General features: G+C 47.6%; 1 protein-coding gene across 1 annotated transcript in view; it reads right to left on the bottom strand.

Annotated features, from left to right (window-relative positions):
* The window catches only part of SLCO4A1 (solute carrier organic anion transporter family member 4A1), a 61,784-nt gene that overhangs the window by 15,274 nt on the left and 28,976 nt on the right, over positions 1 to 17,534 (bottom strand). The window contains exons 4-6 of the mRNA XM_060230622.1: positions 15,617 to 15,707; positions 14,689 to 14,810; positions 7,065 to 7,176 (exon numbers count right to left, since the gene is read on the bottom strand). Coding sequence (XP_060086605.1) covers positions 7,065 to 7,176; positions 14,689 to 14,810; positions 15,617 to 15,707 — 325 coding nt within the window. The remainder of the gene's footprint in view (positions 1 to 7,064; positions 7,177 to 14,688; positions 14,811 to 15,616; positions 15,708 to 17,534) is intronic.

The following is a 17,534-nucleotide window of genomic DNA, read 5'->3' as shown; positions in this document are numbered from 1 at the left end:
CCTGACCTCTCTTGCGTTTCTCAACCCCCAGATAGGGGGCTGGAGATCTCCTTCTATTACAGACGATATCTAGGCAACGGAGATCGGTTCACCATAGGCTTCCCAAACCTCCCGCTCTGGCGGGAGACTTCTGGGTTTGCAGCCTCATCTCCCGCTCTTCAAAACTCTGGAAGCGGGGGTGGGGGGTGGAGGGGGGGGAGAACATACCTGTAGGCTTCATGTTGCAGAGCTCCTGAGCCGTTTGCAAAATGTCTGCCCCTTTAAGGCTGGGCAGGAAGCAGGAAGGGCTTCTGAGAAGGGCCCCTCCCTTTCTTTTGCTTTCGTTTTCACGGGAAGTAGAGTTGTCCGGAGGAAGATCTGGTAAGTGTGTGTGTGTGTAAGAGAGGGAGGGGGCAGGGGATTCCCTAGTTTGGAGGCCCTCCCCCCCTTTAGAAAGTGTAGGGGGGGAGGGAAATGTCTACTGGGCACTCTATTATTCCCTATGGAGAACGATTCCCATAGGGAATAATAGGAAATTGATCCATGGGTATTGGGGGCTCTGGGGGGGCTATTTTTTGAGGTAGAGGCACCAAATTTTTAGTATAGCATCTAGTGCCTCTCCCCAAAATACCCCCCAAGTTTCAAAACGATTGGACCAGAGGGTCCAATTCTATGAGCCCCCAAATATGGTGCCCCTATCCTTAATTATTTCCTATCGAAGAAAGGCATTTTAAAAGGTGTGCTGTCTCTTTAAATGTGATGGCCAGAACTCCCTTAGAGTTCAATTATGCTTGTCACATCCTTGTTCTTGGCTCCACCCCCAATGTCTCCTGGCTCCACCCCCAAAGTCCCCAGATTTTTCTTTAATTGGACTTGGCAGCCCTAGTTCACCAGGAGAAAATGGCTACTTTGGGAAGTGGGTTTTATGGCATTATATGACATTGAAGACCCTCCTCACCTTAAACTCCATCCTTCTCTGGCTCCATGTCCCAAATCTCCAGGTATTTCCCAAGCCAGAGATGGCAATCATAAGAACATAAGAGAAGCCATGTTGGATCAGGCCAATGGCCCATCTAGTCCAACACTGTCACACCATGACCAAAAAACCTGGGTGCCATCAGGAGGCCCACCAGTGAAGCCAGGACACTAGAAGCCCTCCTAACAACAACAGGGCATACAGACCGAGGCCTTCCCTTAATGTTGCCTCCTGGCACTGGGGTTCAGAGGCCTACTTCCTCTGAATGTGGAGGTTCCCTTTAGTCACCATGGCTCTCAGCCAAACACTGACTAGATTTAGACCTCCTAAGCTTTCTCAGATTTTCTGCATCACATGCCTTCAGACCATATCCCGGCCTCTCTTTCCTCTCTCGGACTAACTATTATAGATTCTAAGCCTGAGTGTCTCATAAGGACATAAGAGAAGCCATATTGGATCAGGCCAATGGCCCATCCAGTCCAACACTCTGTGTCACACAGTGGCCAACCAACCAGGTGCCATCAGGAGGTACATCAGTGGGGCCAGGACACTAGAAGCCCTCCCACTGTTGCTCCCCCCGCCCCAAGTACCAAGAATACAGAGCATCCCTGCCCCAGACAGAGAGTTCCAACAATATGCTGTGGCTAATAGCCACTGATGGACCTCTGATCCATATGTTGATCCAGTTCCCTCTTGAAGCTGTCTTTGCTTATAATCATTTATAGTTATGGTCTCGCTTAAGGTTGCAATTCCACACACTGAAAAACGCACTTTCAATCCACTTTCAATGTGCTTTTCAACTGGATTTTGCCAGTTCACACAGTAAAATCCAGTCGGAAAGTGCATGGAAAGTGTATTGAGAGTGCATTATTTAGTGTGCATGATCGCAGCCTATGCATTTCAATGATGATGATGATGATGATTTTATATCCTGCCCTCTCCACAAGCGAACTCAGGGCGGCTAACAGTCAGTTTAAAACAATTCAAGAATACAGTTCTAAAACAATTAAAACAACAGAAAACACATAAAAAAACATTTCATACATTTCTTGATACTGTTGACAAATTTCAAACCTCAGAAGCTCTAGGAATGCCCTTTGAGAAGGAAGGGTGAAGGACTGATGTGGTGACAGAAGACCCCTGTAAAAGTTACTATAATTTTCCCCTTAAACAAAGAACAATCTGAGGCAATTATATACCACTAAGCCTGACATCAAGACCAGATCCGGTGAGTCTATTAGCATGAGGCGGCTGCCTGGAGTGAAGCTCCAAGGGGGAGGGCACTGGTTTCCCCACTCCTGCCCACCTTTACTACCTCAGCAAGGGAAATACTGAGCTTGGCCGCAGCTGCTTGCTGTCACGCCACCCCCAGACGTGAGGGGCAGAGCAATGCTGTGCATGCCTGCATGCATTCTGAGGCCAGAAGCCCCACTGTGACCGCTACCAAGTTTGCCTTCGCCAAGGAAGCAAGGGGTGGCGGGGGATGTCTGGTCTGGGGCTCCAGTCTTGCACTGGCTCCTCAGCACCAGCGCTAGGCTTGCCAATTCCCATGTCCCAGCAGCACTTCTCCCACTTTCCCAGGCTCCATCCCGCCCCCAGTCAGCTGGCCAGCAGGGGAAAGCTGCGCTCCCTCAGCTACCATGTGCCTTTCGCCTTCAGAACCCTAGGAGAAAGCTTGCAAAGGCTTCCTTTTTGGATGGCGTGTCTGTGTCTTTAAGGCTGAATGGGGGCGGGGTGAGCAGGCAGAACAACATGGCTGCTCCCAGTAGCTGTGAAAGCAGCTCAGATCCTCCCTTTGTTGGACAAGCTTTTCAGAGGTTGTTTGCATAGTAAAGGGTAAACTTGAATCTTTGGTTTCCCTGTGTTCTTGGAAGTTCAGCAACTTGTGAGTAAATTGCCCCAGTGAGACTACATGAGTGTGGGATTGCAAACTGTTTTATTTTTGCTTCTGTGTGTGTGTGTGTGAGAGAGAGAAAGAGAGAGAGAGAGAGAGAGCGATGACTTGCAGCTGCTTGGGTGAGGAAATGAACACTATATTCAGGGGAACTCCACTGCTGTGTTTTTATTTATTTATTTTAGGGAAAGTCTCCTGGTTCCACCCCCAAAGTCTCCCGGCCCCATCCACGAAGTCCCCAGATATTATCTGAATTAGACTTGGCAACCCTAACCAGCACTGATCGAGACCTGAGTAAAACATTGTCCCAAAGAGCTAAACAGAACCCTGAAGCACAACACATCAGTAAGGCCTTGGATCCTTCAGAATATCTGATGAGGTGATTATGAATTTCTCCTCAGAAAGCAATTCCAGCTGTGACTCTGTCTTCTGTGTACTGAAAGGGCCTTGGGGGAACGCAAGATGGTCCCAATTATCCTTCTGTCTCTCAGATATTAAGGTCGGTTGAATTTATGCTGACTCAAACGGATGCTGATCTCACTGGGGCCGCATTGAAGCTTCTCGTACAGCTCTCTGGAAACCATCGCCCAGCCTTACCTACTCAGAAATGGAAGTAGCAGAGCAGGATCAGTCCGGCAGGGTTCTGTTGCCTCCACAAGGTGAACAACATGAGAAGTAGGGTTGCCAATCCCCAGGTGGAGACAGGGGATCCCCTGGTTTGGAGGCCCTTCCTCCACTTCAGGGTCATCAGAATGTGGAGGGGGAAGGAAATGTCCGCTGGGCACTCCATTATTCCCTATGGAGACTGATTCCCGTAGGGCATAATGGAGAGTTGATCCGTGGGTATCTGGGGCTTGGGGGGGGGGGCTGTTTTTTGAGGTAAAGGCAGCAAATTTCAGCATAGCATCTTGTGCCTCTCCTCAAAGCACTCTCCAAGTTTCAAAAGGATTGGACTTCTTTTGAGTCCCAAAAGAAGGTGTGGTCCCTATAAATGCGATAGCCGACGTTTGATCATTGGCCCGATCCAACATGGCTTTTCTTGTGCTCATATTCTTAAGCCATTTGGGTGATGGAAGCTGCATTAATGCCTCAAAAAATCCATAATAATAATAATAATAATAATAATAATAATAATAATAATAATAATAATAATAATAATAGCAGCAGCAGCAGCTCAGCTTTCTTCATATCTGCACTGTTCAGGGTTCAGCACTTTAATGCTATTTCTGTATTTAATTTCCTTTTGAGGAAGGAGAGTCAGGTCATAATCTCAGAAAGTGGCACAAAATCAAGAATTTCACTTAATAACCAAGCTGCAACTTCTTCAGGATAATATTTTTGCAAAAAAAAAAAAAAATTCCCCCTGGCTACCAGTATATGTGGGTCACACTCCAGGATATGCGTGCTGTTGGGATCAAGAAGTTAAGCAAGCTAAACAGTGTGCTGAACTCAGAGTGTGGCCTCAAAGAACCTCACCTTGGCTGCAAAACACCTCTTTGTACATATATTTTTAACCCTTGACAAGCAGGGTTTCCGTGAGGCTGTTTTATTACCAGTTGAGAGGATTTCCCTTGCACCAGTCTTGCCTTGCTCCAGAATTTCACTCGACTATGTTAAAAACTCCTGAATTTCAGTTGGATTTGGAGAATGCCAAAAGATAAATCTAGATCTGGAACACTGGCAATTTGCTGCAGTTTCTAGTTCACTTATATCTTCTTGCCATGTTACTGGTGCTCATCTCAGACATTATAGGGTTGCCAATCTCCAGGGGAGGGGAGGGTATCCCCTGGTTTGGAGCCCCTCCCCCTGCTTCAGGGTCATCAGAAAGTGGGAGAGGGAAATGTCTGCTGGGCGCTCCATTATTCCCTATGGAGACCAATTCCCATAGGGTATCATGGAGAATTGATCTGCGGATATCTGGGGCTCTGGCGGGGGGGGGGGGCTGTTTTTTGAGTTAGAGGTACCGAATTTTCAGCATAGCATTCAATGCATGTCCTCAAAACAGCCTCCAAGTTTCAAAACGATTGGACCAGGAGGTCCAATTCTATGAGCCCTGAAAGAAGGTGCTCCTATCCTTCATGATTTCCAATGGAGGGAAGGCATTTAAAAGGTGTGTGATCCCTTTAAATGTGACGGCCAGAACTCCCTTTGGAGTTCAGTTATGCTTGTCACAACCTTATTCCTGGCTCCACCCCAAAGTCACCTGTCTCCACCCCCAAAGTCCCCAGATATTTCTTGAATTGGACCTGGCAACCCTACAGACATAAGTATGAAACCATAGTTTAAATGAGGTTGCCCCGACTTCGATGGTCCAGCTTAGCCCAATTTCATCAGATCTCAGATGCTAAACATGGGCAGCCCTGGTGAGCACTTGGATTGGACAGGGGTGGCCAACGGTAGCTCTCCAAATCAGCATGTCTGGGGCTGATGGGAGTTGTAGGCAAAAAAAAATCTGGAGAGCTACCGTTGGCCACCCCTGGGATAGGAGACCACCAAGGAAGTTCAGGGTTGATACGCAGAAGAAGGCAACAGCAAACCACCTCTGTTCAGCTCTTCCCTTGAACCCTGTGAGGTTGCCAGTGCCATACGTCTGCTGCTACTTGACGCTGTTGTTGTTCAGTCGCACAGTCGAGTCTGACTCTTTGTGATAGCGCACAGTTATTAACCATGACCTGGATGGCCCAGGCTAGCCTGAATCACAACAGATCCCAGAGGCTAAGCACGGCCAGCCCTGGTCAGCACCAATGTTCCCTCTAAGCTACAGAGTCTTGTGAACAAAAATTCTACTTTGTGAGTTTACTAACATTAAAGTTGTGAGCTGCTGCATAAATGATTGTGCTCTGGGGCCTTCCTTCCCGAGCTGAGACAAAAATGTGTGAGCTGGAGGCGACAAAGCTGTGAGCTAGCTCACGCTAACGCAGCTTAGAGGGAACACTGGTCAGCACTTGGTTGGGAGACCATCAGTGTTCAGGGTCGCTATGCAGAGGCAGGCAATGGCAAACCATCTCTTGCCTTGACAATCCTACAATGTCACCGTAAGTGGACTGCAGCAAAAACAAAAAAACTGTGGTTAATGTGATTGTTTGCACATGGACCACTCTGGTAAGTCAAGTTAGTTAGAACATGTCAACCCTGGAGTTGAAGCCGTGGTTTGGAATTGGTTTATTTCCCATCTTCTATTACAGGGGTGGCCGACGGTAGCTCTCCAGATGTTTTTTGCCTACAACTCCCATCAGCCCCAGCCATTGGCCATGCTGGCTGGGGCTGATGGGAGTTATAGGCAAAAAATATCTGGAGAGCTACCATTGGCCACCCCTGTTCTATGATAAACAAATGGAGACAACATGGCTTAATCCTGGTTGGATCCCCAGTGATGGCTTTATACTTTTCAAAAGAAGAAGAAGAAATTGGATTTGTATCTGCCCTATACTGTGAATCTCAGAGTGGTCACAATCTCCTTTTACCTTACCCCCTCCCCATGCACACACACAACAGACACCCTGTGAGGTAAGTCGGGCTGAGAGAGCTCTTAAGGCAGCTGCCCTTTCAGGGACAACTCCTATGAGAGCTATGGCTGACCCAAGGCCATTCCAGCAGCTGCAGGTGGAGGAGTGGGGAATCGAACCCGGTTCTCTCAGATAAGAGTCCGTGCACTTAACCACTACACCAAACTGGCTCTCTAAAAATACCTAGTCAGGCAACAAACCAGCATTTTGCCAAAGCAACGAAGATCTGAGTCATCGTCTGGAAGCCTGTCAAAAGGAGCTTTGACTCCTGAAACTTATAGTTTGAAAATCTTGTTGGTCCCTAAAGTGCTTCTGGACTCAAATCTATCCCTTCAAGTAGGATTCATCTGGCCACCATACAGATACCTGGAGGTCAACACAAAATGGGACTCTAAACAACAAGCCTCATCCCAGGCTGTGGGTAGTGGAAAACAAACTCCAGGTTTGCCCAAATTCAGACATCACAGCAAACTGGAACCTGAAGACATCTCAGAGTAGGACATCATTGAATTAAGCTCCACATGCAAGATGGTGTGAGAGAGGAGGGAAAGAGGGGATGCGTGAGCAAGCCCAACTGACTGAGTTTGTACCTAGTTCTGACCACTGGAAGTATCATCATGGGCGTGGCCCTGATTGCTGGCATTTAATAAGCATAAGGTGAGGACTGCGCTACTCAAATGAGATTTCAGGTTCAAGCAGAAGATCTTACCGGGGCAGGTCTTTCACCGTCTTCCCAAAATCAGGATCTGAGGCGGTTTTGTGGCTGCCGTCTTTCAGCTGATGGACTTCCGAGACCCTCATGACGACGTAGCGCTGGGATCCTGAACAGGAACAAGAATCAATGCAGCCAGAGGATCGAACCACAGCACCACTGAGCTACTTCGTTGTTAGACTACTACATTATTCAGTGGTACTTTGGTATTAGAGATAAGCAGGGATCAATTTTAGACGCTGTAGAGTTGGCTGGACCCTCACTGCATTCTGCCAGCCAAACAGCTTAATCTGGAGTATTCATATAGTGAATTTCATGCACGGTAAGAACATAAGAGAGGCCATGTTAGATCAGGCCAATGGCCCATCCAGTCCAACACTCTGTGTCACATAAGAACATAAGAGAAGCCATGTTGGATCAGGCCAATGGCCCATCCAGTCCAACACTCTGTGTCACATAAGAACATAAGAGAAGCCATGTTAGATCAGGCCAATGGCCCATCCAGTCCAACACTCTGTGTCACACAGTGGCAAAAAATTTACACACACACACACACACACACACTGTGGCTAATAGCCACTGATGGACCTCTGCTCCATATTTTTATCTAAACCCCTTTTGAAGGTGGCTATGCTTGTGGCCGCCACCACCTCCTGTGGCAGTGAATTCCACACGTTAATCACCCTTTGGGTGAAGAAGTACTTCCTTTTATCCGTTTTAACCTGTCTACTCAGCAATTTCATCGAATGCCCACGAGTTCTTGTATTGTGAGAAAGGGAGAAAAGGACTTCTTTCTCTACTTTCTCCATCCCATGCATTATCTTGTAAACCTCTATCATGTCACCCCGCAGTCGACGTTTCTCCAAGCTAAAGAGTCCCAAGCGTTTCTCATTTGCTTATTGTTTTCCTAACAAGCTAGTCATATATGGATTGACTACAACAAGAGCCCCCAATCTTGTTGAGCCTGTAGCACTTTGAAAAGAAGAGGAGGAGGAAGAGGAGATTCGATTTATACCCTGCCCTTCAGTTGGAGTCCCAGAGCAGTTTACAATCTCCTTCCCTTCCTCTCCCCACAACAGACACCCTGTGAGGTAGGGGGACTGAGAGAGAGCTCTGAAAGGACTGCTCTTTAGAGAACAGTTTTGCAAGAACTGTGACTGAACCGCGTGACTGAACTGAGTGGGGAATCGAACTCGGTTCTCCCAGATTAGAGTCCACGTTCTTAACCACTACACCAAACTGGGTCTCTAGAGAATAGATTGGCTCCCTAAGAACAGGGAATGTGTGCTGGCACAAAATGACTGCTGTGGAAGGCTGGGGCCCATCAGAAAATGGCTGCCATTGGGGGTCGCTGAGGCCAAATATAAAATGTTGGGAAGTTGCAAGCCGAGCATTCTCCTGTTACGAAGTCAGTTCTTTCTAGCTTCCCTTACTCCAGTGAAGTAGCGAAAAGGGTTTGAGAAGATGTGCTTCAGGGGAGAAAAAAATGGGCACCAGGAAACCTACTGGTAGATGGTTTGGGGATCACTACTTTGGGGATCCCTGAGACCAAAAAGGTGAAATACCCTGGACTATATGTTTGAAATTAAAATTTAAGGACTATTGGAGAAAGGAAAGCTTTTTTAAAAAGGGGCTTGGAAAAGTCGCGGCCGCCATTTTGGATATAATAAGAACTTTAAAAATTAATATCTTGAGTTAGGAAGCTCAGAGGATGGCGATTTTGGGCTTGTTGGAAAGGGCATGCTCTGATCTATTGGTTTCTGTCATTGGTTTGATGATTGGAGAAGTCAACCTTAGAGCCCATTTTGTTCAATGGGAGGACAGCGACGTCTGACCAAAAGCAGGGACCAAGGCTTACACGTTTGAAAGCAAGTTCTTTGGGGGAAGGAAAAATGGCTAAACAAGTTCAAGAACAACTGGATGCTATGGAGGCAAGACTGGTGAAGGTGATGAAAGAATTAATAACTGATAGCAAGAAACAATTAACTAAAGAAATAAATTCTAGTGCTGAAGAAGTCAAGAAAGAGATTAAAAAAGAGATTGAGGATCTCAGGAAAGAGTCACAAGCGACAACACAAAAGACACAGGAGATAGAAGTAGGGTTGCCAATCCCCAGGTGGGGGCAGGGGATCCCCCGGTTTGGAGGCCCTCCCCCTGCTTCAGGGTCCTCAGAAAGCGGGGGGAGGGGAGGGAAATGTCTGCTGGGAACTCTGTTATTCCCTATGGAGATTTATTCCCATAGAAAATCATGGAGAATTGATCCGTGGGTATCTAGGGTTCTGGGGGGGGCTCTTTTTTGGGGTAGAGGCACCAAATTTTCTGTATAGCATCTAGTGCCTCTCCCCAAAATACCCTCCAAGTTTCAAAAAGATTGGACCAGGGGGTCCAATTCTATGAGCCTCAAAAGAAGGTGCCCCTATCCTTCATTTTTTCCTATGGAAGGAAGGAATTGAAAAGGTGTGCCGTCCCTTTAAATGTGAGGGCCAGAACTCCTTTTGGAGTTCAATTATGCTTGTCAGAGCCTTGATCTTGGCTCCACCCCTAATGTCTCCTGGCTCCACCCCCAAGGTCTCCTGGCTCCACCCCCAAAGTCCCCAGATATTTCTTGAGTTGGACTTGGCAACCCTAGATAGAAGTAAGAGTCAAAGACCAAGATGCCACTATAAAGACGATTCCCCACTAGTCTTATGCCGCTCTCACTGTCCTCTTCGCTGTGGGCCTGCTGCTTAATTTCGCACAAGTTGCCCCGGACCAGCGAGTTACCCCGCCTCTCTTCAAGTTCCCTCCGCAGCAGGCAGGATCCTCTGAAAACCAGTTTCTGTCTGCTGTGGAGGGAACTTGAAAAGAGGTGGGGCAACTCGCTGGTCTGGGCCAACTTGTGCGAAATACAACAGCAGCCCCACGGAGAAGAGGAGTGAGAGAGGGGCGTAAGACTAGTGGGGAATCGGTGTGAATTAAAACCCAATCGACATGGAGAGGATGCTGAAGTGAGTGACCAAAAATTAAAAGTGTCCCCGTTAAAACCACTTACATGTAAATCCCTTTCTCTTCTGTTATCATTGCTTCCAGCTGCTTTGTCCACCGAATTGAGTCGTTTTGGGTTCTTAGGGTTAGATTCTGTGGAGCCATTCTTTTGGTGGTGGGGCTTTCCTCTGAGTCAAAGAAGCTTCCCATGAAAAAGGGATCCAACCCCTAATGAATCTTCTTCTGTTCATTTCCCACTGGTTATTTAGAAAGAGCCCATTAAAAAAAAAAACCCATCATGACCACAACTGCTTTCCGAGATATTTGGGTGAGCAGGGCTTTCTTTGTAGCAGGAGCTCCTTTGCCTATTAGGCCACAAACCCCTGATGTAGCCAATCCTCCAGGAGTTTAGGGGCTCTACTTACAGGACCTACTGTGAGCTCCAGAAAGATTGGCTACATCCTTTGCATATTAGGCCATACACCCCCGATGTAGTCAATCCTCCAAGAGCTTACAGGGCTCTCCTTACAGGGCCTACTGTGAGCTCCAGAAGGATTGGCTACATCCTTTGCATATTAGGCCATACACCCCTGATGTAGCCAATCCTCCAAGAGCTTACAGGGCTCTCCTTACAGGGCCTACTGTGAGCTCCAGAAGGATTGGCTACATCCTTTGCATATTAGGCCATACACCCCTGATGTAGCCAATCTCCAAGAGCTTACAGGGCTCTTCTTACAGGGCCTACTGTGAGCTCCAGAAGGACTGGCTACATCGAGGGGGGGGGGGGGATGCCCTAATATGCAAAGGAGTTCCTGCTACAAAAAAAGCCCTGTGGGTGAGAATAGTGCTTTCATGAGTAGGGATCGCTGCTTTCCAAATAAATCCCAGCTCTTTCTTTAAGCACTGGGATGATCCTTCTCCCTGGCAGGTAGCCAGCTCAGTGATGTTTCCGAAGCTAATACAAATGTGAGAACTACCTTGGTCTATTTAGTCCCACATTACTTCTAACAGTGACTACCTAATGGTCACTGGAAAAATCACATGTCGGGTATGAAGGCCGTCATTTGGTATTCAAAGGTCTATTGTCTCCCGCAACGGAGAGTTCATTTTTAAATAGCTTAGCCATGGCTTTTGTGCAACCCTTTCTTTAAAAGTCTTCTAAGATATAGCAGTCATCAATCACATCTTGTGACAATGACAAGACGGTGCTGGGATGCAGGATGATACAGTGTTGCTTGATCTTGTCAGATCTTGGAAGCTAAGCAGGGTTGGTACTTGGATGAGAGACCAGCAAGGATAGGGTTGCCAAGTCCAATTCAAGAAATATCTGGGGACTTTGGAGGTGGAGCCAGGAGACTTTGGGGGTGGAGCCAGGAGACTTTGGGGTGGAGCCAGGAACAAGGGTGTGACAAGCATAATTGAACTCCAAAGGGAGTTCTGGCCATCACATTTAAAGGAACAGCACACCTTTTTAAATGTCTTCCTTCCACAGGAAATAATGAAGGATAGGGGCACCTTCTTTTGGGACTCATAGAATTGGACCCCCTGGTCCAATCATTTTGAAACTTGGGAGGTACTTTGGGGAGAGGCACTAGATACTATACTGAAAATTTGGTGCCTCTACCTCAAAAGACAGCTTCCCCAGAGCCCCCAAAACCTCCAGATCAATTCCTCATTATACCCTATGAGAATCGATCTTCACATAGGGAATAATGAAGTGCTCAGCAGACATTTCCCTCCTCCCCACCCCGTTTCTGGCGACTCTGAAGCGACGGATTGGCGTCTCTACTCACGAGTTGCTGCCAACTTCTTCAAAGTAACACAGCCACACCATCCCAAGAGGAAGCCTTTCAATCGAAGACTGAAGCCACATGGTCCTCTGGGGGCGGGGCTTCCCCCCACCGGCCAGCTGACTAGGGGCGGGAAGGAGTCTGGGAAAGCGGAAGAACCCCCGCTAGGACCTGGGGATTGGCAAACCTAATCAAGGAAGAGTCTGCAGAGGAAGGCAATGGCCAACCACCTCTGCTTCTCATGGGCCTTGAAAGCCCCTTGCTGGGGTCACCATTAAGGAGGCTCTGTAGAGGAAGGCAATGACCAACCACCTCTGCTTCTCAGTGGCCTTGAAAGTCCCTTGCTGAGGTCACCATAAGTCAGAAGCTAAGTAGGGTTGGTGCTTGGAAGGGAGATGCACAAGGGAGACTGTGCAGAGGAAGGCAATGGCCAACCGCCTCTGCTTCTCACTTGCCTTGAAAGCCCCTTACTGGGATCACTATAAGTCAGAAGCTAAGCAGGGTCAGTTCTTGGATGAGAGACAACCAAGGCAGAGCCTGCAGAGCAAGGCAACAGCAGTCCCCTTTGCTTCTCACTTGCTTTGAAAGCCCCTTGCTGGATGCATGTTCAGTACTGTTAAGTCGCTTCCAACTGATGGTGACCCTATGAATTCACGAACTCCAAAGCATGCTTTCATGAACAGCCTTGCTCAGGTCTTGCAGGAGAGTCAATTTGGAGTAGTGGTTACGTGTGCAGACTCTTATCTGGGAGAACCAGGTTTGATTCCCCACTCCTCCATTTGCAGCTGCTGGAATGGCCTTGGGTCAGCCATAGCAATTGCAGGAGCTGTCCTTGAAAGGCCCTCTCAGCCCCACTCACTTCACAGGGTGTCTGTTGTGCGGGGAGAAGATATAGGAGATTGTGAGCTGTTCTGAGTCTCTGATTCAGAGAGAAGGGTGGGGTATAAATCTGCAGTCTTCTGCTATGAGCTGTAGCACTGTATAGCCCAATCTTATCAGACCATGGAAGCTACACAGGGTGTGTTCTTGAATGAGAGACCACCAAGGAAGCTTTTGCAGAGGAAGGCAAACCAACTCTGAAGAAGATGAAGAAGAAGATATTGGATTTATATCCCGCCCTCCACTCTGAAGAGTCTCAGAGCGGCTCACAATCTCCTTTCCCTTCCTCCCCCACAACAGACACCCTGTGAGGAAGATGAAGATATTGGATTTATATCCCGCCCTCCACTCCGAAGAGTCTCAGCGCAGCTCACAATCTCCTTTACCTTCCTCCCCCACAACAGACACCCTGTGAGGTGGGTGGGGCTGGAGAGGGCTCTCTCAGCAGCTGCCCTTTCAAGGACAACCTCTGCCAGAGCTATGGCTAACCCAAGGCCATTCCAGCAGGTGCAAGTGGAGGAGTGGGGAATCAAACCCGGTTCTCCCACATAAGAGTCCACACACTTAACCACTACACCAAACTGGCTCTCTGCTCCTCACTTGTCTTAAACGCCCCTTTCTGGGGTCACCATAAGCTGGTTGTGATTTGATAGTATTCAATTATTATAGGAAGTAGTGAAAGGAGATGCAAAACTGGAAGCTATGGGGACCAGGAAGGTCTGAAAGGACAGCTGAGACAATTCTCTGCAAACATAAACATTTGAGTCCTTGCTCAGTCGAAAGCTTGAATACTCCAGCATCTATCCTTAAGAACAATCCTTTTTTAAAAAAGGGTGATTAACATGTGGAATTCACTGCCACAGGAGGTGGCAGCGGCTACAAGCATAGCCAGCTTCAAGAAGGGATAAAAATATGGAGCAGAGGTCCATCAGTGGCTATTAGCCACAGTGTGTGTGTATATATATATATGTGTGTGTGTGTGTATGTACCTGGGCAGAGGCTTAAATGACAAGGCAAAGGGGGCACATTAATGCCCGGTGAACAATAGTGCACTGTTCTCTTCCCTAAATATATATATTTGGCCACTGTGTGACACAGAGTGTTGGACTGGATGGGCCATTGGCCTGATCCAACATGGCTTATGTTCTTATGTTCTTTAAAAGCCAAGGGAATAAAGTTTCACAAGGTGGAGAAAACATTCTTAGACCTGCAGGTTGCATTAATCTGGGTGGGAAAGTGCACAAGATTGTTTCTAACAATGCAGAAGCCAGGATCGTGGAGAAAAAAAACACACCCGCACCCAGATATATGTGTGGGAAGGTAGGAAGCCTATGCAAAGACCTACAGACATACACAAAGAATCCCACAGAGAGAAACACAGAGGTGTGGGAGTGAAATTTGCATTGAATTTCTTGACTCCTGCATAGGCAAATTGGCCCAGCAGGAGGACAATTCCCTCAACCTGGGCAGAGGCTTAAATGACAAGGCAAAGGGGGCACATTAATGCCAGGTGAACAATAGTGCACTGTTCTCTTCCCTAATATATTGCTTTTTTCCATTCCAGCTTAAAGCAGTTTCCACATAGCTACATGTGGCTCTGCTTCCTGTACCTCATTCCTCGTCTGAAGAAGTCCGCATGCAACCGAAAGCTTAAGTTCTGAATAAAACTAAGTTGTCCTTAAAGGTGCAATCGACTCCTATTTTGTTCTACTACTTCAGACCAACGCAGCTGCCTATTTGGATCCTTTTCTTCTAATCTCCCTTTGAAATTTTAATTGCATTTTAATTGCTTTTTGTTTGTTTGTTTGCCGTCTTGCGGACCTTGATGAGGTGGGAAAGCGGCATTAAAATGTTTTCAGCAACTTCAGTGAGTAAACTCCGTCGCTTGTATTCAGAAAGCAGGGGGAAGAGAGAAAAGGCAGCCGTCTTCAAGACTCTGGCCAGCCCTTCAGTTTCTCGGGAAGGATGTGACCTGAACTCTGGCATACCTGGCAGGCGTTGAGGGTAACCCAAGATGGGGATGGCGGTCAAAAGGGCAGCAGCACCAGCACCGATAAACCCAATCCACCATGCTCCGACCCACAGCGTATTGTCCGGCGTGAGATCGACTCTGTGAGTTGAAGAAATGAGGAGAAAGAGGCCGTTAGTTCCCAGGATGCATCAGTGAAAGGCCAGCAGGACTGACTTTAGGGTTTGTAGAATCTTTCGGGCTCAAGTGCCGTGTTCTACTGGAGAAAGTTTTCCTTCCAGACATTTTGTCTGGAAGGAAAACTTTCTCCAGCCCTTGAGCCCGAAAGATTCTACAAACCCTAATGATGTTACCAGCCGTGAAAACCTGAAATCTTTGAGGACTGACTTTCCTCACTAAATCCAGAGAAGTTAGCCAAGTTAGTTTGTTGCTGCAAAATAGTAAAGAGTCCAGCTGCTATTGAATTCTATTGTAGCGAAAGCTTTCAAAAAACACAGTTCTCTGCGTCAGACACATGAGGGTAAGTGTAACGACTGTGATACCAGGATTAAGATCAAGGCTTTTTTTTGTAGAAAAGGCCCAGCAGAAAAAACATTTGCATATTAGGCCACACCCCACTGACATCAGCGTTATTTCGCCCACCTGGGACTCGTTTGCATATTAGGCCACACCCCCTGATGCCAAGACAGCCGGAATGGTGTTCCTGTGCGTTCCTGATCCAAAAAAAGCCCAGGTTAAGATGCTTTTAAAGAATTCACCTTAAAATATGAGGTAAAAAGCAAATGTATGAAATGGCCCATCTAGAAATCTGATGATTTTATTATGTTGCTGCTTGAGTCATTGAGAAGAAGGAGAAGGTGGTGGAGGAGGAGGAAGGAGGAGGAGGAGGAGGAGGAGAAGAAGAAGAAATGCAGTGCACAAGGAATAACCATGTTTTGCTAACTTACTGTTGGCCTATATCAGTATAAATATTTAGGAAGAGTCCTCCGATCAGATAGCCAGCCGCGGGCCCCAAAATAGCAGCCGTGTAGAAAATTGCTGGAAGGGGGTGGAAAAGAGAGAGGCATCAGAAGCACAGTCTGCAAATATATCAAATGTCCCCCCCCCTCCCAAAGTTCTAAAAATTTGCCAATTGTTTGGTTTGTGGAAGTATTCATTTCAGACTCTCTAACCTTCTGCCACCTGCTGATTGGGATGGGCTTACATTTAGGGCTGCCAGCCTCTAGATGAGACCTGGAGATCGCCCAGAATCAAAACAAATCTCCAAACAACAGAAATCGGTTCCCCTGGAGAAAAGGGCTGCTTTGAAGAAGATGATGATATTGGATTTAAATCCCGCTCTATACTCTGAATCACAGAGTCTCAGAGCAACTGCAATCTCCTTTACCTTCCTCCCCCACAACAAACAACCCTGTGAGGTAGGTGGGGCTAAGAGGGCTCTCACAGCAGCTGCCCTTTCAAGGACAAACTCTGCAAAAGCTATGGCTGACCCAAGGCCATTCCAGCAGCTGCAAGTGGAGGAGTGGGGAATCAAACCCGGTTCTCCCAGATAAGAGTCTGCACGCTTAACCACTACACCAAACTGGCTTCGGGGGGTGGACTCTCTGGCATTATACTCATATGAGGTCTTTCCCCTCCTCAAACCCTGTCCTCTTCAGGCTTCACCCCCCAAATCTCCAGGAATTTCCCATCCCAGAGTTGGCAATTGTATTTGCATCACATGTAAACAATGCCAGGGGCTCCCAACCTTTTTGGCACCAGAACCAGTTTTGTGGAAGACAATTTTCTCACAGACCGGTAGTGTTGTGCTGTTGGGGTTTTTGCCACCCCAGGCTGCCCCTCCTACCCACACTCTGTCCCTGCCCCCCATGGGGGTCTTTAAATGAGGGGTAGGCAAAGGTTGCTGCCACACTGCCTGTTCTGCCCACCTGGGACCTGGGTGAAGGAAAGAGGTGGTGCTTCAAAGTGAGGCCAAGCTGCTTCTTTCACTCGCCTCTTTCGTGGGTGGTGGTGGTGCCAGTTTGGTTAAGTGTGCGGACTCTTATCTGGGAGAACCGGGTTTGATTCCCCACTCCTCCACTTGCACCTGCTGGAATGGCCTTGGGTTAGCCGTAGCTCTGGCAGAGGTTGTCCTTGAAAGGGCAGCTGCTGTGAGAGTCCACTCAGCCCCACCCACCTCACAGGGTGTCTGTTGTGGGGGGAGAAGACATAGGAGATTGTAAGCCGCTCTGATTCAGAGAGAAGGGCGGGGTATAAATCTGCAGTCTTCTTCTTCTTATTATTTTGTGGTGGAGGGAACCGGTCTGCAGTCTATGTGATAGAAAAAAGTGCCCCCATTGGAGCTATGGCAAAGAACCAGGAGAGCTGGGAGCCCTAAGCTGCCCATACTTGCAGATAAGACAGGCTGGATGTTCCTTGTCCATAATTTGTGTACTCATGAATGACATGGAGGAAGCTGATTATGAGAAGAAAAGCCATTATCGACTTTGCCTGTAACTGTCCTCTTTGGCACTCAGGTTGGCTAACAGCTGCATTTTGTGACTAATGCTCACTTTTGTGTACTGAAGAGCCAATTAGATGAGTAAGAGCAGATCGTGGCAGGACCGGAAGGTTCCAAGAGAATTGCATTTCTTTTGGAAGATATTTGACATGTGCTACTAAGTATCTTCAGGGTGTATTTGAACCACAAGGTGCTTTCTACACAGCCAGCTTGCTCTCCTCTGGGAACTTTGGCACTCTCACTGAGGGCATTCACACTACACTAAGTAATGCATTTTGCAACTGGATTTTTGCTATTCTGACACAGTAAAAATCCAGTTGCAAAACGCATTATTTAGTGTAGTGTGACCCAGGGCTTTTTTTGTA

This window comes from Heteronotia binoei, chromosome 2 (assembly GCF_032191835.1).
Source record: "Heteronotia binoei isolate CCM8104 ecotype False Entrance Well chromosome 2, APGP_CSIRO_Hbin_v1, whole genome shotgun sequence".
Classification (NCBI taxonomy): Eukaryota; Metazoa; Chordata; class Lepidosauria; order Squamata; family Gekkonidae; genus Heteronotia; species Heteronotia binoei.
The sequence above is the reverse complement of the archived record's forward strand: the minus strand, read 5'-3'. Positions and strand labels throughout refer to the sequence as shown.